We start from the raw sequence: 25,405 nt of genomic DNA on the forward strand, positions 1-25,405 counted from the left end.
GAGCTCACTTCAAGATGTTAGAGCCTACAGAGGAGCAGACGTTGCCAGTGACCACACTCTTGTGATAGCCACAGTTTCTCTGAAGCTGCGTCGATCACGAGGAAAACAGGCACGTCAGCAGAGAGTGGACTCTGGCAAACTGAAAAATCCAGTCATCGAAAGGGCCTTTGCTATGGAAGTAAAGAACAGGTTCCAAGCACTGGGAGACCAACAAGAGATGACCTTAGACGACTTCAATCGAGTCTTACAGGAATCAGGAGAGAAAATACTGGGCTTCCAACGGAAAAAGAAAGAACAGTGGATCAGAGAAGAGACATGGAAGAAGATAGAAGAGAGAAAAGTCAGCCAAACAAAGAATCAACAGCACCAGATCTGAACGCCTGAAAGAACAACTCAGACAAAGATATGCAAAACTAAACAAAGAGGTAAAGAGGATGGCAAGAACCAACAAAAGAGACCACATAGAGAAACTGGCAGATGAAGCAGAAAATGCAGCAAGTAAAATGACCTGAAGACACTGTACAAGATAAACAAACAGCTAAACAACGGGTTTAAGAACAGTGATGTGCCAGTGAAAGACATGAACGGTAATGTCATCGAGGGAGAGGCAGAAAAACTACAGCGCTGGAAGGAACATTTTGAGTCGGTTCTGAACAGACCAGATCCCCTCAGCTTGCAGACATCCAGCCAGCAGCTATAGACCTTGACATCTGCACAGACCCACCAAGCCTGGAAGAAGTGACAGCAGCAGTCAAGACAATGAAGAGCGGCAAAGCACCAGGGGCAGATGGAATAACAGCAGAGATGTTGAAAGCAGATATAAATGTGACAGCTCCCAAGCTGACTGAAATCTTCAAGCAAGTTTGGGAATCAGGGCAGCTCCCTGTTGCTTGGAAGACAGGGCTCATCTTCAAGTTACCCAAGAAAGGAGATCTTGGAGACTGCAATAATTGGAGGGGCATAACACTTCTTTCCCTCACCAGCAAGGTCTTCAGCAAGATTGTTTTGTCAAGACTGACGGCAACTCTTGAGAAAGACCTCCGACCACAGCAAGCAGGATTTCGCCCTGGGCGATCCTGCTCCGAACACATCTTCATTCTGCGACAGATTCTGGAGCAGAGCAATGAATGGAACACACCGCTGTACATCAATTTCATCGACCTGGAGAAGGCTTTTGACAGCATCCACCGCGAGTCCTTATGGAAGATCCTGAGGCATTACGGAGTCCCTGCAAAACTTGTTCAGGTCATTGCAATGCTGTACAGCGATTTCAAATCCCAGGTTGTCTGTGACACGGAGCTCACAGACCCCTTCAACGTCAGTACCGGGGTGAAGCAGGGCTGCATTCTGTCGCCGTTCCTCTTCATCCTGGCCATGGACTGGATCATGAAGACTTCCACCGACAGTGAGAGGAGAGGGATCAGATGGACCATGACTATGACAGCAACAACAACGCTGGAAGACTTGGACTTTGCTGATGACATTGCCCTGCTGTCACACCGCCACCAAGACATGCATGAAAAAACAAAGGCCTTCTCAGAAACAGCTGGAAACCGTGGCTTGAAGGTCAGCACAAAGAAAACGAAAAGTATGAGAGTGAACGCCAGAGTCCAAGACAGCATCAAACTAAATGGAGAAGAGATTGAGGAAGTTGACAGTTTCACCTATCTTGGGTCCAAAATGTCAAACACCGGGGATGCGGAGGTGGAGATTCGAGCCCGACTGGCGAAAGCCAGCCAGGCCTTCGCCTCACTCAGGAGCACATGGAAGGCAAAAAACATCAGCCAGAAGATCAAGCTGAGAATCTTCAAGTCAAATGTGATCAGCACCCTCCTTTACGGATCAGAATCCTGGAAGATGACCAAAACCATCAGTAACAAGCTTGACGTCTTCCAAAACAGATGCCTCAGGCGCATACTTAACATCTTTTGGCCAAACACCATCACCAACGAAGAACTCCACCGAAGAACTGAAACTGAGTCCATCACCACGCAGGTTCAACGAAGGCGTTGGCGATGGATTGGACATGTGCTCCGCCAGCAGACAGCAGACCTTTCCAGAGTCGCCCTACGATGGACTCCAGACGGCCGAAGAAAACGAGGCCGCCCAAAGGAAACTTGGAGAAGAACAGTGGAAAGGGAGATGAAGGGAAAGGGCTGGACATGGGGTCACCTAGAGCGGGTTTCAGCCGATCGACATCGGTGGCGGACTCTGGTTGAGGCCTTATGTGCAACCTGATGCACGAAGAGGAATAGATAGATAGTAGTTTGACTGACAAAGGACAGTCCTATATTGTTAACATGCCAGAAAATGTCAGAGTAGTTTCATGCTTGATTCGAATGAGAATTCAATTAATTAACGAACTTACACTTACTTAGTAGCTTGCTTAAAATGAACACTTTTTGTGTATTTTGCTTCAAAACACCTAAAATTATCTCCAATATCCCGAGCTTCAATATATGATAATAAATAACAGATTATCGGAGAGAGACAAGCTGAATATGAAAGATATTTCCACTAAAAGTATCGACACACTGCTTGTGTAGGTTTTATATTATGATAAGATTACTAGACAAGCCGCAGTTCTGCAGTGTTTAGTGCTGGAATTCATGTCCAGTCTGTAGCCAATGCCTGGGCTGGTCAAGACGATGACCTGCGTAGCAAGTGGTGCTGCCATCTAGAGCACGGTCGACACTGTGGGCTCGCGTATAGTGCTATTCACAAACATTAATACATAGGTTAAAGGTTGTCTATATGACAAGGCGTTAGATGGGTTACATCATCGGTAGAAATGTAGTCCAGAGGTCTTAACTGTGCAAGTTGACCTGATGGAGCGTGGAGCGGGGTTGCAGAAGGATCAGGGTGACATCACGTGTCATCTTGGTGACATCACGAATATTTAAAGTGTGCGTGCACGATACAATACAACTTTATTGATCCCCAGGAACAATTCAAGATAGTGCTCGTACCAGCAATAATATATAAATATACAGGATATAAAAGATGCACGTCATTAAAAGTATATTCTCTCTTTCTATAGAAAAACTTAGCAATATCTGTTTTTTCCACGGACTTACGGATAAATGTTGCATTAGAGTATGCCTGAGTGAGATGCTACACAGAAAAACCATAACAAATTGTTCTGTTTCCACGGATAGACTGCTGTGTTAGACAGTCAGGACGAACAACTGTCCTTTCTTGTAATTTGTCTTTGTTCTTTGTATGGCTGTTAAAAATATGTTATCAATACCATTTGTCTGCAAAATAAATTATAAAATTGCGGTGGGTCTGAATTGCGTATGTCTTACGACAAATATACCTAAGTCAATATTTAGAACAAAAACAATTTAAAGGCATACAGCTAGTTCACAACATTTTTCGGACTTAAAGAAAACTAGACAACATTGCGAATAGAAAAAATAAAACGTTTTTCATTTCCACAAGGAAGAGCAAAACTCTTCTTTGTCCTTTCATTAAACGGAACTTGTTGTGCGACACAAGCATTCTAAAGCAATTATTATTTTTGCGAATGATGTCAGAGATGTCAGAAAAGGAACAAGCTTTCATACCAAAAATTTTCGACATTTTCAGTGAGGTAGCCATGCCAGTGAAGGCGGTATCCAGCAGTCCTTGGTAAATACAAAACGCGCTGTAGGTCTCAACCTCATGTCGCTACCATCGTAGCTTTAATTTTATTTTAATTCTACTTCCTTCTCTCACTCTCATCATTTATTTCAATTATCAGACTGCACTTTCTAAGTCATTATAATCGTGTGAGCGTAGTATGTTTACATAGACCAGGTCGTTATTTGCTTCAGGAAGGGTTGGCAATGAGCAGGCGGCTAATGGCGCCCCTTAATTAGGTGTTAAACTCGGGAGACAACAGAAATTGATGAGTAAATAAGCTTTTGCGGAAAATATCGCAATATAACATTCATATTTATTGGCAATATGCAGCTAGTAACACTGTGGCTCGAACACAGGTCCTCCTGGTGCTGCGAGGTCATTAGACTGTCCGTACACATGGTGAAGCAGATATTTTCTTTATGTAATAATACGTAAACCGCTCTTAAAAGTCATGCAATTATCACTATGCAGGGTAATTTTTTTAAGATTATATATATAGTCACATATAATCTAGAGACTGATGAAGTTTTTCCAAACACGAGTCTTAATATCTTTATTTATCCCTGCATTGCATGACACTCACGTGATTGGTCAAACGTACAGGTTAATACCTTTGGCGGCACTTTTATGAAAAAGGTTCATCTAAATGATTGTCATCGAGTGGTTTCTAACATTTAATAAACATTTCAAAGCCGTTCTGATATAATTAAAATAATAAATTAAAAAAATTGGCAGGCGCATTGGCTAACCTAATAGTGATAATAAGATAGAGGAGCTCGCTGCTTTGTCGCGCAATAAAATATTAATTTTCATTTAGTCTTTTGTGGGGGAGAGAGACAGTGACATGCTCATTGTCGCTTGAGTAAACCCGGAGAGTGTTTGGATCTCGGTACCCATGCTCCTACTTTCCATAAGGTACCCTTTACTGTGTTTTGATTGAGATTCCTTTCCTTTGTGATGTTGGAATACGCGAGCAATCATCTTTACGAGTGTTGTACGATAAGAGGAGCTGAGGACGAGGAAGGTGAGGAGGTCAGTACACAGACTGATGCTGAAGGACAGCTGGCCCAGGGCGTGGACGGACATGAAGGTGTAGCGAAGGTTGGAGGTGTATCCGTAGGAGGGAACCAGAGAGTTGGCCAGTGCATTGCTGACAGGAAGCAGACTGAGGACCACGAAGACTAGACTGGAGGTCAGAACCGTCAGTGTCGTCTGCCGGACCTGTCTGAACATCCAAGTAATTTAAGGATGCTATAAAATGTATGATGAACAGCAATACTGTTAGAGATATGAGTTAGTTATATTTATAGTGTTAATATCCTTTTATTTAAAACGAATATGCAATATACCATTCCGCCTTCCGTATTCTGTATTATTCTAGCTTTGTTAAAGACAGAGCTGTTGTCAATAATAGAAAAAAATGTACCAACAATTTGTAGTGATATTGCTCGGGTAAATACACACTACTGTGGCTAAGCCATAACCCATCTGTCAAACAATGGAAACCATTTGGTTGCCAGGAATTTGTATATTAGGAACATTATAGTAACTTTCGACACATCACCAACTTTAAGAATCATGTCTGCAAGTCCATTTTTCTTGTACTACATATGATTGGCCGCATTAGACATCTATGTTTTGCTTCCATCAAGCCCTTTATGGTATTTGTATGCTCTTGGCTCGACTAACTCTCTGTTCGTTGATCTTCCTGACATGCTCCAGAGAGCTCAGACAAATGCAGAAATTTCATTATGTGTGTTTGTCTGATTGCGATGCGGAATCAACAACATATTAACATAATAGCATAAATATTGCTAAAAAAATTTCCAGCATAGGGAAGATATACAGATGATAGAGCACAAGATTTCGACCATATGATACACTGATTTATCAGAAGACAGAATAGAATCGGAAATATCAAAATCTGACAAACATCTAACTAACCCTAAACCTAACCATCGCTTAGGAGTATCACAAAGTCTTCAGTTTCTGCAACCTCTTTGACTTGCTGACCTCGGTGCCAGTGTCGGCAGGCATTTTTTTATCTACGATAGACTAATGGTTATGATTAGCGTAATACTGTTTGAAAACAGTACATCGAACACGTGGCCTTGTTTTCAAATCAGCAAAAGCAAAAACAGTTGGTGAGCCTACAAGGAAAACACATTTATGAAACCGCTTAGTTCTGACCTGTCTCGCTTGTCGCTGTCGCTGGTGGTGATGGCGCTACGCTGGCGGCTGTGACGCAGGAGGATGGCGACAAGCAGGATGTCTGTCAGCAGCCCCAGCAGCACTGCGATGTACACCCACACCACACCCGCCATCACTGACCACATCGCAAAGACACTGGGGTTGGCCAGGTACGTGCTGGTGTATCGCGAGGACCAAACAGTCTCACCTGTTCTTGAGGTAACGGTCTCAGCTCTGACAGTAGAACATGGGGACAGGGGGGCAGACACGGACCTCTGGGGCAGATACTTCGTATCAATACTAACATACCTGGGCGACTCTGATAAGGGGAGAAAACTACTTGCATCCGTGACACCGTCAGACAGACTCCATGGGGTTTCTTGCGAAGTTCCTCCATTCTTTTGTCTTGCGATGCCGAAGACAGTATCAACGGACGTATTAACTGGATCGGAGGTGACATCACAGTAAACAGGGGATATACTGATATTTGTACCCACCCCGAGATTCGATTCATAGACCTCATATCTTAAAGCCAGATAGACATGGGACACCACCACAAGTGAGTAAAGAACGAGAACAGAGATTACAGGTGTTTTGCAAACACGGAACAACTTGGATTTTAAAGGAAACGCTATTGCTAAAAACCTCTCGGTAGCTACAAGACAAATGATTCCATACATCGCACGATTGGTACTGATGGCGAGGAAGTGGCTGAATATCGAGTTGTAAACAACACAGAAGTAACAAGTGTTTGTCCACAAGTTAGCCATCGTTCCTATGGGAACCACGAGGTTTACGAGGATGTACGCGATCTGAGAAAGACTCATGGCCAGATGGTAGGTAGAGGTAGAACTGCGCATGTTCCTCTGCATGTAGACAAAAATGTTTAAGATGTTCATGGGCAGAGCAGTCAGGTGTAGCCCTAGTCTCAACCGATCTACAATGTCTTGAATCGTCTGGTAACCCGTGGGGCCAAATAAACCCAGACTAACCTCTGGAACAGACCCATTGGTCAACACCGCCTTTGTTGTAGCTGCTGTGTACCACTCGTTACTTGGTGTCATTGTAAAGGCTGACATGTTTACAGATTTATGTTGAATGTTTATATAATTAGTTGTTCTTGGTTTTTAGAGTTGCTAGACATAAACTGTCGTTTTAGTACCACACTCGCGACATGTTATATTATTGCTTTGATGAAATACCTCTGAGATATTCATCTTTCATGATCGGGAGAATGAAAAGACAAATAATTGACGAAATACTGAAATTTGAAGAACCTATAGTTTGGGAAAGAAAAGACTTGTTACTATTACGACGGAGATATAGTTTTATTTTCTAATCAGTCTTTAAATCAACAGGTACCGTTTACAAGACAAAGCAATATTGAGATCAGTATTCAAGCATTCAATGAATCAAAAGATTTACTGGTTTTCCTACAGACTTCCTTAAATTCACAACAATACTATTGCACTGGCCTTTTCCTAGGTTCATACATACAAAAGATGTGAAAGAAAAGTCAAGCAATTTCGAGAACAGCGTAAAACACAGATTCTTAAACCTTTTTATAACCATCATCACATTCGGCTACACGAAAATGTAAATACCTATTAATTAGGGAATAAAAAATTAACATCATAAAAATGTGGGACTTTTCCACTTAAAAGTATTAAAAATTTTTGCGCTTATAATTTTAGATAAAAAATTTACACTCTTCAATTTTTCTTTATCTTTTAATTCAGATGCATTTAAAATAAAAACTATTTTATTCTTTTATATTATTGTTTTAATTTCTGTAATATTCGTGTGCAAGAGAATAAATTTGTTTACCTGTACTCTGTGGAATTGACAGTTGAATTATGAACTCAATTAGTACATTGGGGAAAGTATACTACAGGCATTAAATGTGTGATCGCTGCTTGAATAAAATGTTATAATAAGGGAAAATAGTTGTGAAAAAACATCAGTGGTCGTTTATTTGAGAAAAAAATAGATAATTACTATGTGCTCTGCATTTAGCAACACCCCTCTTGTCAATTTTCTTCAAGAAAAAAACCGGCACAAATTACCTCTGAAACCCTGGAGTGTCTCGATCAAATATAAGATGACTCCAAGGACTACCTGCCGACTTGGCCGACAAACAGACGAGTTGAAGACTGACAGGTGAGCTGCCAGACACCACATCAACAAATGATTTCCAGGGATTTAAGGCTTCGGTGCGAGCTGCTTTGTTCAGGAGTCAATAATAATCATTTTATGAAACTTTTAATTTTAACTGAATGAAAATAAAGATGATGGCGGAGAAATGTCCGAGGATGTCGATGAACTAGAACGATTAGTGAAGTTTGTTTGTATCTTTAGAAGGTAAGTAGTGAACTTTGCTAGGTAGTTGGGGATACGGAGCAGACAGTATCACAGATCACCAGATCAGATCTCATTACTTCCAAGTAAATGTCTTTCAGCCAACGAATTAAACTTGATATAGAAAAGATGACTTAAGATGTATTGTGTATCTCCTTTATTTTTCTATTGATTGTTTACTTTCACCTAGCCTATTGATAAAGTTGTATTTTGTAAGAAATACTTTTATTTGCTCCGGTGTGTCTGTAGGTGTTGCATTACAAATATAGACAGTCGTAGGTTATTTGCCGGATTTTCAGCAAGTAAATTTGTTCTAGGGCAATTAATTTAGTCGATGATAATACACTTTCTCTGTTTTCATCATGATTTCTTTTTTTGCATTTTACAGAAGGACATATTAACTTAAGAGCATAATGCATGGCACATGTATGAGTGATGACATGCTGCACTCTCTCTTTCTCTCTCAGAATATATATATATACATGTGTGTGTTATTGAAATAAATCATTAATTAAAAATGACTCAGCCGTCCAAATAAACAATGTGAAATCTTTACCTAATTTGATTTTCAAAGAGCACAAGTTAGAAGTTGAAAATAGACATAACTAAACATTCAGTGTTTTCACATGTTTAATGACAGAAGGATCACGAACACAATAACTGTTGGGCCGTCACAAATGCTGAGACAAGAAGCCAGAGACTGGTTACTACCCAGACGGACGGATCATTCCGCTGGCTTCTACTTTCTTCTTTCATTACGTGGTGGCCGGACCCGGAGCAAGCACCACTCCTCGGGGACGGGACAGGAAGGCTCGCCATCTGGGGCTGGTCTTGTGCCGCCCTGAGAAGTCTCTAACAGGACGGTCAGTCTAATTCTTCATATTTATAAGCCAATTTTTCTTTTCCTTTGACCCAGCGGCGACCACCTTTCACTTCTTGCAGGACCCAATGGGCAACGTGAAGACTCAGCTCGGGTAGATCGGGTGGCGTTCGCCTTGACTTTGGTCTTCTCCTCGGTGACATTCATACTGTGAACGCTTGTAGGCAAACTCTTGTTAACTGGCTGTTCCTTCCCGCCATCAGATCGATGCCATCTCAAAACATGGAATCCAGAGCTCTTACCTCTGACTGACACAGAGGTGTGATAGTCCTGAAGTGTATGGCGCCTGAGCAATCCAGGTAAATGTTGAACAGCACTAGGGACACAGGTAGACTCGGGCGAACGCCTTCTATTGTGAGAAACAGATTACTCCTTTGGTTGTTTAAGAACACCTTTCTTTGAGAGGAGTATGGCCAGGGATTGCATCTATTCCTAAGGCCATTGTTATTTTATAAAATTTTCCGATACAGGGTGACAGGTTCTTTCACTATCTCTTCACGCGGTGTATTTGCCTCCAACCTGCGCCTCATAATGTCAGCCACACGACGGGCTCGCAGCCTGTCGACATCGAAGTGAATTCGAGGATTGTGTGTGTGTGTGCGAAGCTTTACATTCAGCTTCAGCCTCAGGCTTATCAAAACGAGATTGTAATTATTATTAATTTTGTACCTGAATAAACTCTTCGCTTCGCCTTGTTGGCATCTCTACAGCAAGATGAACTCGATCTGGTATGGTTAAGCCGAGGGTAAGAGACCTGTTATTTAACCGTCTGAATTATTTAAATATTAATGACAACAATCACTTTAAGTCAAACCAAGGCATCGATACAAACCAAAGTTTATAACCCATATATTAAATAAATGAAAATTAATAAATACCGAGAGAAGCTTCAACGGCTTATGTTGGCAAAAGACTAACAACGAATCTTGCTCTACATTCACGAAAAATGAAAGACCTGCTTACTTCAATGTTTCCTTTAATTAATTAGTTTTTCTAAAATAGAGGTTTGTTTAATAATCACAATCTTCATCTTTTTGTGCTGAGAAAAAGTTATTCAATTTTTCTCATGGAATAAGGGAAATTGTTAGTTTGGGAATCATCGGATACCGAGAAACTGGGAAATATATTGTGCAAGAGTATACTCTGGAAATTTATCCTATTCATTAACTAAACTTCTTAAAACTGCAGGATGCACTCCGAACACCGAAAATGTGGAGAGCAATACAAATATATATTTCAAGAAATACATTTATTGTGCAAGGAATTTCCACAGATAGAAGTTCTACTGGCAAGATTATACTGAGGTATTTTCATGTAAACACATGCACCAGGACATGCTGGTGTAGACAATAACACATCAGGAGTGTAGGAAGTATTTGCATTGGTTCTTACTGTCACAGAAAGGTGACATGAGGTTAGCGAGTCTGCACAGCGCGAGTGCTGGAGCAATAAATATTTTGTAGGTACCTGGGATAGAAAGGGTGAAAACAATATAATCAGACGATGCCGGCCTGAGATTGATTACTTCCCAGGGAGACACAGCGAACTGCCAAGAGACTACTTGTAGGGGAGCGGAGGCTGCGTTCTTCCTAGAATGATACGAAATCATTTTGTGCACTTCGAATTTTTGTTCATGTTGAATTTTTCGTGTATTTTTGTATAAATTTGTGTTAGTAATTTATTTTTGTTTTGGTAACTGTCAATAGGCGCAGTCTGGGACCGGGAGATGGACCATGGAGTATGCGGTCAGGAATGATGGGCTGGGAGATGTGTTTGGTCCTGGCTAATGGCAGGGTGGGATGGACTGGCAGATGCCGGGTATTCTGCTGGAGATGTTGGCCCAGGAGGGTTTTGGTCGCTCGTCCCCAAGAGGCTTTTTTTTAACATCGGACCCCCTCTAAAAGCTAGTATTCTTCTGTTGACAATCAAACTGAGAAAATAAAACTTTCTATTTGAATGTTTGATAATTTTAGTTCCTGAATAATTAGTGAATTTCGAATTGCATTTTTGTAAGTACTGTACCATATTTTTAGAAATAGAATTAAATATATACATGGCCTGCTTACAACCGAAGAAAAGAATGCGCAAATGTCGAGGCGACTACGTGAGTGTGAGCGTCTGTGACAATTAATTAAAGCAGTAAAAGATACAAGATGTTTAGGATTGTTTCTTTGAAGTTTTGGTGAACACATTCTGGGCAAGTCGAGAAAAAGTCGCAGTTCAATAGTTCGTGAAAAAGAGAAAGATTACAATGGTTCATGGTCTCGGAACTATTAAAAACAATAATTATTATTATAAATTTCATTCTTTGGTATTTTTCAAGATTATTCCTGTACTAAAGTATTTATCTCTTCTAATAGTATTCTTGTAGGGAAGTAATCAGCACCAAAGGGAATACATTAAATAGAATTAAACTAAAGATTTATTAGTTGCCTATCTCTGTAAAACTCACGAACTTCCAGAAGCAGGCTGATTTCTATGAGATCTTGTCATGAAGATTGTTACATTTCTCTTCTTTATTCTGTATTTTGAGCAATGTTCCTTGGAAAAGATTTTGAAACACTAGTGACAGACAAATAAAAAATTAACCGGAAATTTAAGTCCTTTTAGTGGATGGAACGAGAATTATTTCTAGTTCAGCTGCCAACAAAACAAATGTATTCTTCTCGCAAGTAAATGCTACAGAAGCAAAAGGCACAGTCTACCTACGGATGCCGAAACAACACCTGGAGTAAGTTTTGGTATATTATTAGGCATTTATTATAAAAATTAAGCGTATTTTTAGATTAAACATCTCACGAATTGTTATATCAAGAAGATGCTTATAACATAAAGCTCGATTCCAAAGTGTAAAATAATGACTGCCTTGACGAAACTTTAATCAGCTGCAAAATTTACAGATGTCATTTTTTGGTTTTGTTTTTGTTAAAGCATTTCAAAGACTCAGACTTTCTTGAATAACCGAGGAGAGTACCTGGCTTTGTGTATATGTCTCACTGCGTCCTGTCAAACTTTCTTTCTTCTTAGCATCCTGTTTGCCGAGGCTGCACACATGCTGCTAATCAGCTTCCGGAAGGCCATGCGATGTGTGGAGCTGAGGATGAAGAAGGTGAGGAGGTCAGAACACAGACTCAAGCTGAAGGACAGCTGTCCCCATGTTGTGGACGAACAGGTAGGTGTAGCGCAGTCCTGGCAAGCTGTTATAAGTAGGAACCAAAGAATCGGCAATGGAGTTGGTAACTTGAAGGAGATTAAGGAATAGAAAGAGAAGACTGGACACCAGAACCGTTTTGGTCGTCTGCCGAACCTGTCTGAATATACATTTGCGCAAGATATTGAAATAGCTTCAAAGCTCGTTAAAAATTTATAATCAATCATTTAAATAATCTGAAATATCCTCTAGCATTTTTTCGATACAGTAAGATGAAACTCATTTTATTTTCACTTTTATAGAATTTCCATAGAATTTTATAAATTCTGTCAAAGTATTTGAGAAGCTGGTTATACCAGGCTGGACGCGATAGAATACACTTATTGCCGTTCATTGCTGGAATCCAGTTTAAACACCAGTCTACAAGTTTCTAAATGAGAGAGACTGTGCTAAACAGAAGAGAAAGTTTAAATTACCACCTTAAATTTCTTATTCTAAAAATTTTCCTAATTACAGCTATATCCGCTTGTAACATGATTATAACGAGGGCAGTAGCATGATTAGCAGAAGAGATAAAGACATCTTACTTTACCTTTTGTGACAATATATTACTCAGTGACAGACGAGACAGTTGTAGACGGTGGAAAAATTTTTATTCCTTTTATTGATAATAAAAAGAAAAGCTGAGTCCTGAGAACTCACAAGAAAAGTACGTTTGAAATGTTGGTAGGTAAGCTGATCTTCCTGGGCCGTAGTTATGAAGTGAGGGTAAGTGAGGACAGCTACAGGAAAATAATGGAAGTTAGAAAGCTGTGTTCAAACCCCTCAGACGTTTGGCCACGAACCGTAGTTATAAAGCTGTGACAAAGATGTCCTAGAGCAAAGAAACACAGGGTGTCCGCTGCGACTGGACACCGCTTGATAACTTCGGAAACGAGACTCTTCTCCTTGAGTTTCCCATTTTGCCCTGGGGAAACGACTTACTCTCGGTTCATAACTACGACCATCGGGGTACTACGTTGAGCGGAGGGATAAAGGCACTGGAGTGAATCGTGTGCAGTTTGAAAAGCAAAATCAGACAACGCCAAATCACCTGTCTCGCTTGTCGCCGTCGCTGGTGGTGATGTCTTTGCGTCGGCGGCTGTGACGTAGCAGGGTGACGGCAAGCAGGACACTAATCAACAGCTCCACCGCCAAGACAGAGTACACCCACACCACGCCGGCGACCACCGTCCACGTGACAAAGAAGTCAGGGTTCATCTGGTACACGCTGCTAAAGCGCGACGCCCACACAGCACGCTGGGGGCCGCAGTCGAAGTATTTGATGTTGGACACGGAGACGAGGCGACAGGAAGTGACGTTTGCGTCAGGTGAAACACGTGACTGGTGAGAAAACTTAGCGGTCTGTAGTTAGTAAGAGTCGGTTTTGCTTCTGGTACTAGAAAGACTCCACAGCGGAGTTACCTGCGAGGTTGGGGTTGTCTTGAGTTACATTACCTAACCAATACGCAGGTGTGCTTAGCTTAGGTGGGTCTGTGGACGATCCACAGGAAACTGAAAGAAAACTATCATTATTCACCTGACCTGTGGATGCTATATAAATCTCGTATCTTAAAGCAATATATGTATGTGACAGAGACACTAACGACAAAATAAAAACAATTGACTTGACTGGATGTTTCGTAAAACGAAATTGTTTGGACTGCAAGGGGAAGGCGATGGCCAGAAGCCTCTCGAACGACACGAGACAAACCACTCCGTACATGGCGCGAGTACTGGTGAGCATGATGCAGTGACCTATGATTGTACTATACAGAGCACAGAAGTAACAGGAACTGGTCCACATGTTCGCCAGCCTCCCTACAGGGCTGACAAGGGCGGCCAAGATGTAGATGATCTGCAGCAAGCCCATGGTCACGTGATATGGTGACGTAGGCATCCGCGTGCCCTTGCGGGTGTAGACGTAGACGTTGATGGAGTTCAAGGGGAGAACAACTAGATGCAATACCAGTCGTATATACTCGACTATGGTTTGAGATGTAAGATATTCACTGACTCCAATCAGACTCCAAGAACGGGCAAGAGGAGTGGCATTCATTTTTCCAGTTCTTACGAAACTCATATCTCAGAGTTTTAGTTGATGTTGAACTCAAAATGACCAGGCCTCTTTAAAGTTTCTTTTGTACATATAGTATTATTTTTAGAACTTTTATCTAGCATAAACCTGCTACTGACTTTCAGTTTTGGCTGTTGTCATAACCAAGCTGATGTTCTCTTGAGTACATTCGGTAGAGATACTATTTTCTGTCCGTGATCGGGTATCTCATTAAATCTTTTAACTTTGCTTAAGGATTAACCTTCAAAACTGGAATAAGTCGGAGTTGATCAAAGGAAAAAACAAGCTGTTTTCATCGACTTATCTGTCTCGTGCAGATACAATTGTCAAGAGAAGCGATGAGTTGAGAACTACCAACACAACCAGATGGCGCAGGAGATGAACATCTGACAAGCTCCCTTTCAGTTTAAAGCATTATTTTTTTTTTTTTGTCAGACGACCTTACACGCAGCTCAACCAAATGAGCAGTCCTACAGGAGACTGGTTAAGAGTTCCTGTTTTATACCTTTCCCATCAAAATACAGACTAGCGAATGTAAGTAATTAGTAAGTAATTACAATACGCGTGCAGCGCAGTTCTCTTAGAAGTTTTCGACTTTAGTGTGGTTTGGTGACTTTTTTTTACATTTGTGTAATGGTTTAAATCGGAGCAAAACAAACTTTCAGTCAGTTGAATATTAAAAGCGCAAAAAGTAATAAAAGACTATTTCTTTAAAGGAAAAAAATCTTTATGATTTTTTAAAAAGAAAAATATTTTTCTCGCGACTGCTTAATAGTTCACAAACCTCAGCGTGACAGGTATTAATTATAGGAGGTTGGGAAAGTATTCAAAATTATTTCAGTTGTATACGGTAGTGTCTTTTTAAAGAATTAAAATAAATAACTTTTTTCTTCAGAAATACCAATTATTAGAAAAATGTTTTTTGTTATTCTTTCTTTTGACGCATCTTATCAGTTTGCGTGTGGAAATAAGACAGTGCCTACTTTTTTAATGGTGTGATTGAAGCAATTTGATCAAATACTTATTTCACTGAATTTTGAGGACAAAAAAGATAGGTAAAGGTTTTTATTAAAAATAATATAAGGCGAACTTTTATTAGCAAACTTTCCTGCCCATGAAGACGAATGAGGCATCCGAGATGTGACTTGACATTATGCAGCGATGTGGTTGAGGAAGATAAAATTGTTGGCAACAAAGGAAATGAGGCTTGGAGTAGGTAAATTAACTTAGCATACAGAATGAAGATGGAGATTGATTTGCAAGACAGCACACACATACAGCAAGTACACAAATCTCGGATCACGCGGCTCACACAAAGACAATAAAAGCTGCTTTTAAAGGTTTTTTGTGATGAGCAATCTGTAAGTTCGACATTGATTCTTTCAGCACCTTGCATCACATGACGGGACTACAGACAGAAAATCGAACCTCAGTGGAATATGAATGGTAATAGAAGGAGGAGGAGAAAGAGGAGGAGGAGAAGAAAAAGAAGAAGAAGAAGAAGAAGAAGAAGATGATGATGATGATGATGATGATGATGATGATGATGATGATGATGATGATGACGACGACGACGACGACGACGACGACGACGACGACGACGATGTCTATTTAATATATATCAATACAATTTCAAAGAGCTCCCTCCATACAAGCAGCAGGAAGAACATGTTTGATATTCTCAAAGACTTTTTTTCTTTCGCACTCACACGCACGCGCACACACACACTGGGCACTCACATATGACTACACACGCGCATGCACACACCTGAAAGCTTAAAGTCAAAATCAAACGATATTTATATATATTTTAAAATTTTTTGTACAATAATACATCAGATTATACTTCTCTAATCTGAAAGCACAGCAGTTGACAACCGTCTCTCCGAGTACCTTGTAACCGAAAGGCGTGGGGTGGTTCAACTCCGAAGTTGGAAGAGAAAAACTAATTAAACAGCTAAAAATAGACTGGTCAGAGCTGTCAACACGCGGACACCATTGTTAGCATCGCGGTTATCCACATCCTTCACAGTCAGCTTTCAGGGATGAATGAAATGAATGTAGCACATCAAGGAAGACAACAACATAGCTCACTCTCTTGGTCTCAACACGAAATCTCGAGGACGCGCACGTGATGACGCTCAGTGCACGTGACGACGCTCGGTGCACGTGATGACACTCAGTGCACGTGATGACGCTTAGATGTAGAGAGGGTGCACTCCTTCTTATCTTACTTGTTAAGAAAAGTGACGCGTCCCTTCGAAAAAAGATTGCACAGCACTGTTTATCAAACTAGGTGTTTGCTATCAAATGAAGAACCTCAGATCATGTATGACCAGATACCAACAGCACATTGTCTATTGCAGTTAAAAAACACATGAATATAAACAAGCCACATTCAGCTTGCTCATCTGAGACATTAGCAGCATGATGTATATAGTCATGAAAGATATAATTATGTGTCAGTAACAGGGACACACAACATGTCCACGGGTCATCAGGCCGTTAAGACATCGAAAATAACGTTTGTTCTGAATTACAAAATTAACACTGCCGGACATCACACGTCCGTGAAGATGAAAGTGGGCTTGAACAGACATGCACGTACAGATCACAGCAATAAGTACAGTGACACACACACACGCAAGCACACACACACCTTTTAAAGCAATTAGTCTTCTCCTTCTTCCAGCCCCACTAGCTTTCAGCAGAATCTGACTGGTTACAGGGTTTCATAACAAAAACTTATAATGACATGCACTAGTCTTACAACAAAACGAGAAAACAACTCTGGTGTATTGATGACTAGATATTCCCCTTCTACGAGTCTATATTGCTCTGCTTTTATTAGAAAAGCAAATCTTATTTTTTTAATGACTTATTTATTAACTTGTTAAGACAGTTCTTTTGTTTAAAGTGGGTGTTATCAAAATAAAATACTGCCTTCTTGCGTAGGACATTCTCAGTACCTTTAATATATTTGTATTTTTCCATAAAGCTTTTCTATCTAGTCATAATAATTTCAAGAACTTCTTTAAATAATTATTAACTGTAAGAAATGTTTGCAAATAGGTAAAAAACAAATTCAATTCTGTTTGCTGCCTGCAGATATGGAAAAGGACAAGGTTATTATCTTGTGACTTGTTTAAACAAGTTTACTCCACCGACCGCGATATCAACGATGAAAAAAAACAAAAAACAAGACCAGACAGGAAATAAATGAAAGAGGAAAACAAAAACAATAAAACGAGTTAATAGCATACGAAAGTCTTAAATGAAATTTACAAACGATTTTGATTATCAATCAACAGATAATAAATGTTATTTATATAAAATATGTGAACTTGAAAAATGTCAGCTTCATATGGAGTCACAAAGAAATTATTTTTATTCTAGATATAAAAAGCTTCACTAAATTCTAACGGATTTACTTTATCGTCACAGTCATTATGTTGGCAAATTTACATTTCGTTTGAAGAAATTTTCCTGAGTAAATTGAAGAATATCATAAAAAATTACCTTGCTTCTCACACAAACACTGCAAGACTGCATGCGTGCGTGTGTGCGTGTGTGCGCGCGTGGGTGTGCGAGAGAGAGAGAGATGGAAGGAGAATGGGAGACAGATTTTCCATTGATCTCTTTTATATTAAAGCTTATAAAACGACATTTCCTCAGTGCAGCGGACACAGGGGATGATAACTCCACACGACACCAATGGCAACAGGAAGAAGCCAGAATTATCCTCAGCTAAACTGACGGTCACACTCAGGGGTGAAAGTTCACAGTTATTTAAAATCTTTGATGATGCAAGAGTTCACGTTGTTATTTATTGATTTCTATCACAGGAATGAACGATTTCTCTTGTAAGCCATTCACAGTACGACTTCATGCTCAGCAGGAATATTTAAAGGTTCTCCAGCCATTTGACACAGCATTAGTTGTCTCTTGGAGATTACAAGTATGTCTCAGGGCACTCGTTCAGGGTCAAAGTGCATTATTCATCGCCCACTGACTTAAGTGACTGTTGGGTCATATTACCAACCACGTCCAAAATACACAGAGATATAAAGGAAATAGTCCTTCATGTGTGTATAAATAATCTAAAATTTGTAAGCTGGAGAAAGCTTAAAAATCTCGGCCAACAAGATCTTTCTATCTAATTGATATATTAGTCTTTTATTTAATTATCATAGTGTGCAATTGTTTCTTAGTCATTGACGCTAACACTGAAGCCTCCAGTTCAAAGATCCTATCTGTACTCGCTGCAATATAATGTAACAGACTTTTTTCCAAATAAAGATAAACACAGAGACAGAGATGTGAGTATAACTTGATAGTCGCATTTAATGTTGATGTAAAAATGTCGGCTACCCAAAACGAGACAAACAACATAGTTTTGCTGTCACGTGACTCGAGTCCAAGTTTGGTGAGCGGGGAGGTATATTCTGCGACCAATGTCATTTTTGAAAATATTCGGATTTCTGCGGTAGTGGCCGCCATATTTGTGAACGCCGTCAACGCTGTGGTGCATTCCCGGAGGTCGATGCGAAGTCCCACCTCGTCCTATCTCATCGCCTCGAGTCTGACTCAGATTGCCTACGCAGTCCTCTTCCTCATTTCTCCAACGATGAACGCTTTTGGTTTTGTGGACACTAACTCTTTGTTCAGTACGATTAATTCCATGATAATTAGAAACTACTTCATGGTATGTCTGGCAGGTGTATGTACAGTTTAACGTGTCTGGTGTCGATAGAAAGATGCCTGGCCATCGCCTTTCCTCTCAAAGCCAAACTGTTTCGCGTGTCACGATCTCCCGTATGCTTCATCTTCACAGTCATCATCTTGATATTTATATCGCATGTGTACATCCTTTCAAATTCACTATATACGAGGCAACCAGTGGCGTTGGTAGCGAAAAAATATATGTACTGCCCAAGCTGGATGATGAAGTAGTAAGTAAGCATCCAAGTACAATAAACCTGACAGTTGAGACAAACACAAGCGAACCAAAGGTGTCAAAGTATAGCATTTTATCTACAACTTGTGATAATTCAATATGGACGATCACGACTTCCAGAACCCTGCTTTCAAATTCTGTAACGGTCAAAACAATGTCTGCTTCGAAGAACGGTGTGGACGTTCGCCATCAGCGCCATGTTGACGGAGAATCCCGAGGTGTTCGAAGTGTGGTCGATGATGTCGTCAGTGATTTGGGTGTACGGAGCGCTGCTCCTGGGTCTGGTGATGAACATCATGCTTATCGTCTCTCTCAGCAGACACAGAAGACAGCGCCGCGCCATCACCACCAATGACGGCCACGACGGCAAAGAGAGGTGAGTGGTACAGCGTGCAAGCTGATTTAGTCTTCCTCTGCTTCAGTATCTAGTCCTGCCTCTTCCAGCCTTTGCATTCTCAATGTAGTTCTTCTCGTTATTATTAAGCATGTATTTAACTGCTGCCAGACGTAAAAGTATAACATATACCAAATAGATATCCTGTGAAGGTAAACCGAGCAATAAGGTGAAACTAAACGCTGAGAAAATGTTATCGAGATAACTTATTTTGCAGACAAGTCCGACAGATGACAGTCACGATCATGGTAGCCAGCCTCGTCTTCGTGGTCCTCAATCTCCCTCTGGTCACAAACGCCATTTTTACCTACCTTTACTCGGACTACGGTTACTTCGGACCCAAGCGCTACACCTTCCTGTTCCTGCAGAGTCTGGGCACCGCCATGTCTTGTATGAGTTTCTGCACCGACTTCCTCACCTTTGTCGCCCTCAGTTCCGCTTATAGGGCCACGCTGACCTCGCTCTTAGCTTCTCTTTGTGAGATCTTCCCTTTCAAGAAGAAAGTATTCATTGGTTGGGATAATAATGAGGTGACATCCTCATCACTTTCAGGTAGATGTACAGAAAAATCTGATGTTGCTCAGGTAGACGGTAATATGTAATTTGCGGCTAATTGGTCTCGTGTGTAGGTGGGTAGGTCCGAAGATCGGTTATAATTAATGCCCTACCTTGGGTCATTACCCGAGGGGGTAATATCGGTCAGTATTATGGACTGAATACCACCGTTTCCTTGATTTGAAGACTTTTACTGTTTGCCACTTGAGCTTAGACATAAGTTTTAAAACAGCAACAAACTTTCGTGCCATGTTATATTCTGTAATCATGATAAATTCACTTTGACACTTTGTAGTCACGTGGCTTTGCTTGCCACTCTGTACAATGCCCTCTTTCAAATTTTATTTTATAATGTGTATTTTAAAAAACTTGTGTAAACTAAAAGTGGGGGTTATGGACTAGATGAAGAGTTTGCCATAGACGCTAACCATCTCAATTCACCCCTTCCATCTATTCTTATCTCTGAGCAAGGAATGACAGCAATAGCTGTCTTGTAGACATGAAGCAACCAGAGTTTGACTTATTCTCAGATTTGGAGAAGTGTCTTGCGCTAAGTGTCAACCAATTATTAGAACAAAAGTTTTATCTACTAGTCTCTAACCACCACGCATGGAACACAAGGGTTTTCCCATACTCACCTCGCTTCAACAGCTTAAAAAAACTTAAGTTTGCCTTTATTGGTTTCTAAAATACACGTTACAATTAATACATGTATAAGGGGTTAGTCTCAATTAGAAATAGTCTGAAGCCAAGATTATGTAATCAGCCATGTATCTATTGTTTAGTACTATATGGTACTGAAAAAAATGCCTTAGACGAAGACATTAGAAAAATTAATATCTTCATCGTTATCGTCGTCCCCAGCAACACTGGTTTTGTAAATGTAGATAAAAAACAACTATAATCAAAGTAGCCACCACTATCGTCACAAACAATCGCCACCCCAACCACCGTTGTCGTCACCACCACCAGACCAGACTACCACAGCCATTCATTAAATAAGATCAGACTAAGACACGTGATTGACATTAACAGAAACATCCTTCTTATTGCTCTTTCGACCAACAACAGCGATTATGGCCTGGCCCTGAAAAATTACAACCGGTTACAATAGCCGCCATCATCATCGCCAAGCTTCATCACCACGACAAGAACTACCATCACTCACGCCGCAGAGATGCACAACTCTCCGTTGTTGTAGCCGCGGCAACAAATCAACGCCAAGTCTCCCACCACCTCACTCACAGCTGACACCACCAGCAGCTACTCCACCTTGTCGTTGATGATAAATGCCGCCTGTGTTTCGATGGTCGATGAAGACGCTGACCTCTGACCTTGCTGCGGGTCATCAGTGTAACTCTTTCTGTGTCGCCTACTGAAACACTCGCATCAAATGACAATTAGAGCTTTTTATTATTTCACTTTATGTTTTGATCAGAAGAAATTTTTTGACAGTAATTTTTTTTCTAAAACATTAACCTCCTTTAGAAGTGTAATACATTTTTCGTCCCCCTTCCTTCAATCTCAGGATATATATATATATAAATATTTGTGAAGATCTATGACAGCCACCATTTCTTTTGTTTTAGGAATAAGTGGAAATTATGCCAGAGGTTGAATGAAATAAAAATGCTTGAGATACTTTCGTCTGTTTAATATTGTGTCAGTAATAGTATTTGCCGATCACCGTAATATTCTGATGTAAGAGCATATCCGTGCTCAGTACTCGGTTGGCGAGGAGCTCAGTAGATGAACTGTAAGGGTGAGCACGTGACGAGGGTTACAGGTGGTAGGTTAGAGGTTAAAACACTGGCTTGTCACCACTGCAGTGAGAGGCCCTGGGTTCATATCTCGTCTCGAGTCAATCTCTGAATTGACTGTTTTGACTGCCTGTTTGCAGGGCCGGTGAACTTCTGTTATTCAGGCTTTCTTCCTCCCTTTTCCTTCATAGGGCGGAAGCACTTTCCCGCCAAAATCAACCAGAAAAAAAAAAACAACAAACAAACAAACTGAAACCTCGCTACAACAGTTTTTTTTTTCCTTCATGAGTAACTTTTTTTTTCTTTCTTTCTTATTGTTAACACATACACACACATGCGCGTAAACACAAACGCCTATTGGAAGCTTCCTTTATATTTTCATAACAGATGTTTCATGAGACTACATCAGTGACTGATTGAATTTACTGCCTTCCAACCTACATGGTCATTCTCTTAGCCTTCAAATTCACTTACAAACCTACCTGTTTCCACTTGTAAATGTGGCCCAGTCTTCTATTGTTTTGTTTAAGTATATGTGAAATATATCTAATGCTGTCATAGCTGGAGGGCAGAAGCTTCATCGCGATTTTTTGAATAATGTACAAGACTGAATGAGTGGGTCTGGTACTAGTTAAACAAACGCCTCATTAATGGTACTTATGATTATTCTTTTCAAAAACGCCCAAAGTACACATGATGTACTCAAGACCAATATTCTATCTCATTTATTTCCCAGAGTTGTTTATTTTTCACTTTAAGATGAATTACTCGCAAGGAGAGGAAACCCGACAAGAGACCAGCTGATTGACAAGCGTACAATTTTAAAAAATGGTTTTATGAAAATATATATATATAACTTAGGATTTTGTTTCAGAGAATCAGTGCAATTTTCGCTAATTGTTATGACAGATGAAGGCGAAATCAATATGTGGGCGTTTATTCTGCGTAACATTTAAATTTATTAAAAACTGGAACGGGTTCAAATTTTCTTTTTTTTTTCTCTCTGTGTGTGCCCGATGTCGTCGTGTGACTAAAAAAAAAAAAAAAAAAAAGAAATAAATAAAAATAAAATAGCCCAAGAAAAGGAAAGAAAAATATTTTTTTTTGTTTAATGACTGGCCTATTATTCGGAGACTATTAAAGAGCAAAGAAGAGGAGCAGTTTCACCTGTCACTAAAGCCCTTCATGGTGAGGCGATTAAAAACTTTCGCCAAAGGTGCTTTTGTTCGTGTGAACTTCAGAGTTCATTCAGAAACCTTCACTACAGCCAGCACACAAAAAAAAAAAAAAAAAAAAAATTAAATGAGAAAATAATATGGTACTCACGGTACTGACCCGTATGGCGAGGGAACCGCGAGGTCACGTGCTCAGGTCACCCTGCTTTTGTAGCGAGTTCCACTGTTTCCAGAAACACGTAAAACAGCTTGGAAACGCACATGAACTAGTATTTGTCTTTCCCATCATGCGTTGCCTTTAAATAACTTGATCCGAGATATGAACTGCCGTGGCTTCTTGTCCTTGTGGGGGCGATTTATGTAGAAACAAATAATCAAAATATAATTTATGCTTACTCTGACTGATAGCTGGAGTTTCACCACCGGATTCGATCCGACTACGAAATCAGGAGTCATTCATTTTCTAAGGCAGGACCGCAGTAGCCATTATTATATAACACTGATCTCGAGCGAGAACAATTATCTGAGAAAGAAACATCAAAAAGAGGTGTGACTGATTTAAAAATGGGACGAACCGAAAATGAGACAATGACCACGACCTCGTCATCACTCGATTCCAGTTTGGTGAGTGTGGAAATGTACATGAAAGCCGATGTTATTTTTGAACACATCAAAACTGCTTCACAGGTTATCAGTGTAGTACTGAATATTATCAATATAATCGTGTATTCTCAGCCAGCGATGAGGAGCCCCACCTCAACATATCTCATCGCCATGAGCGTGACTCAGTGCGCGTTCTCAGTGCTGTACTTCCTCTCTCCCATCGCCAATGGATTCGGTGCGCTGGGCTTAAACACATTCTTCGGTTTGTTCCATGCTTTGATTATCAGCAACTATTTCATGTTATGTTTGGGGAGGTCGATGTACAGTATCACCTGTCTGGTGTCTATCGAGAGGTTCCTGGCCATTGCGTTTCCACTGCAAGCAAAACTGTTTCGCGTGACGCGATCGCCCTTGTTGTTCACTTCCACAGTTGTCACCTTGATATTTATCTCTCATCTGTTCATCGCCATAAAATATTCTATATATCAGGTCTCGAGTGAAATTGTTAGCGGCAATATCGAAACAACACAGACTGTAGTGAATAATCATATATCTAGTACACAAGAAAACACCGTCTACCTGCAAAACCAAGAAGACAACAGCCGAGAGCAAAACATGTCTACTATGAACGCGTTTGTTGTGACATTTGAACATTCACATCTAATATCAACAGCTGCACAGGCGAGAATGGGGTTCAACACTCCAGCACCGATAAAATCCGTATCAGGTATGAAAACGGTTTGGACGTTTGGTCCCAGCTCTGTGCTCAGTAGGAACCCGGTAGTCCTGGAGACTTGGGGGATGATAGCGGCGATAGTGTGGGTGTACGGGGCGCTGCTGCTGGGTCTGTTGATGAACATCCTGCTCATCGTCTCTTTGACCAGACACAGCCGTCAGCGCCGCACCATCACCACCAGTGACCATGGCGGCGAGAAGGACAGGTAAAAATAACTCACCTTTTTTATTTCATTAGTTGCTGCTGCTGCTGCTGCTGCTGCTGCTGCTGCTGCTGATGCTGATGATGATGATGATGATGATGATTCGCCTTCTAGATGAGACGAAATAACAGTCGCCAAAATGCGAAAAAATGATCCCGCTTATCTTGCAGACAAGTCCGACAGACGACCCGGACGGTGCTGACTGCCAGTCTGATGTTTGTGTTCTTGAGCCTCCCTCTGGTCACTAACGCCGTGGTGACCAACCTCCACCCTAACTACGGCTACTTCAGCAACAACCGCTACACCTTCCTCTTCATGCAGAGTCTGGGGGGCACGTGCCAGTGCCTCAGCTTCTGCACCGACTTCATCTCCTTCCTCTTGCTAAGCTCCGCATACAGATCGACTCTGGGCTCACTTATAGTGCGGGCATGTTCTTTGTTCACATCGCCAGTTATACACCAATCGAAAAGACAATCGACTAGTACGCAGAAGCATTTGCAGGGTCAGAAGTCTTCGGTTAACAAGACAGAAACATCAAATGTAACCAAAGAAACCGGCGAAGACTAACTGTGGCCTGTATTGAACTTTTAATGAGTTATGAACACTGTCAATGCTATAGCTCAGGGCTGGGTGCTGTAGCACTTACCTTTTCTCTACAAGAAAAGAAAGGAAGGCTTTGTTTAACGGTAACTCTTGTTTCT

At 40.7% G+C, this 25,405-nt stretch overlaps 3 protein-coding genes across 3 annotated transcripts; 1 reads left to right on the forward strand and 2 right to left on the reverse strand.

Annotated features, from left to right (window-relative positions):
* Positions 1-3,997: 3,997 nt before the first annotated feature.
* Positions 3,998-6,966, reverse strand: LOC112553180. The gene is made up of 2 exons (XM_025220234.1): positions 5,818-6,966; positions 3,998-4,852 (listed from the first exon to the last, which is right to left on the reverse strand). The coding sequence occupies exons 1-2, from the start codon at positions 6,894-6,896 to the stop codon at positions 4,441-4,443; spliced, it is 1,491 nt and encodes a 496-aa protein (XP_025076019.1). The 5' UTR covers positions 6,897-6,966; the 3' UTR covers positions 3,998-4,440.
* A 4,560-nt stretch (positions 6,967-11,526) lies between these two features.
* Positions 11,527-13,636, reverse strand: LOC112577388. The gene is made up of 2 exons (XM_025260453.1): positions 13,300-13,636; positions 11,527-12,366 (listed from the first exon to the last, which is right to left on the reverse strand). Exons 1-2 carry the CDS (start codon positions 13,464-13,466, stop codon positions 12,174-12,176), a joined length of 360 nt encoding a protein of 119 aa, XP_025116238.1. The 5' UTR covers positions 13,467-13,636; the 3' UTR covers positions 11,527-12,173.
* Positions 13,637-24,343: 10,707 nt separating this feature from the next.
* Positions 24,344-25,271, forward strand: LOC112553134. The gene is made up of 2 exons (XM_025220159.1): positions 24,344-24,707; positions 24,875-25,271. The coding sequence occupies exons 1-2, from the start codon at positions 24,382-24,384 to the stop codon at positions 25,269-25,271; spliced, it is 723 nt and encodes a 240-aa protein (XP_025075944.1). The 5' UTR covers positions 24,344-24,381.
* The last annotated feature ends 134 nt before the right edge of the window (positions 25,272-25,405 follow it).

Source organism: Pomacea canaliculata, linkage group LG12 (assembly GCF_003073045.1).
Source record: "Pomacea canaliculata isolate SZHN2017 linkage group LG12, ASM307304v1, whole genome shotgun sequence".
NCBI lineage: Eukaryota > Metazoa > Mollusca > Gastropoda > Architaenioglossa > Ampullariidae > Pomacea > Pomacea canaliculata.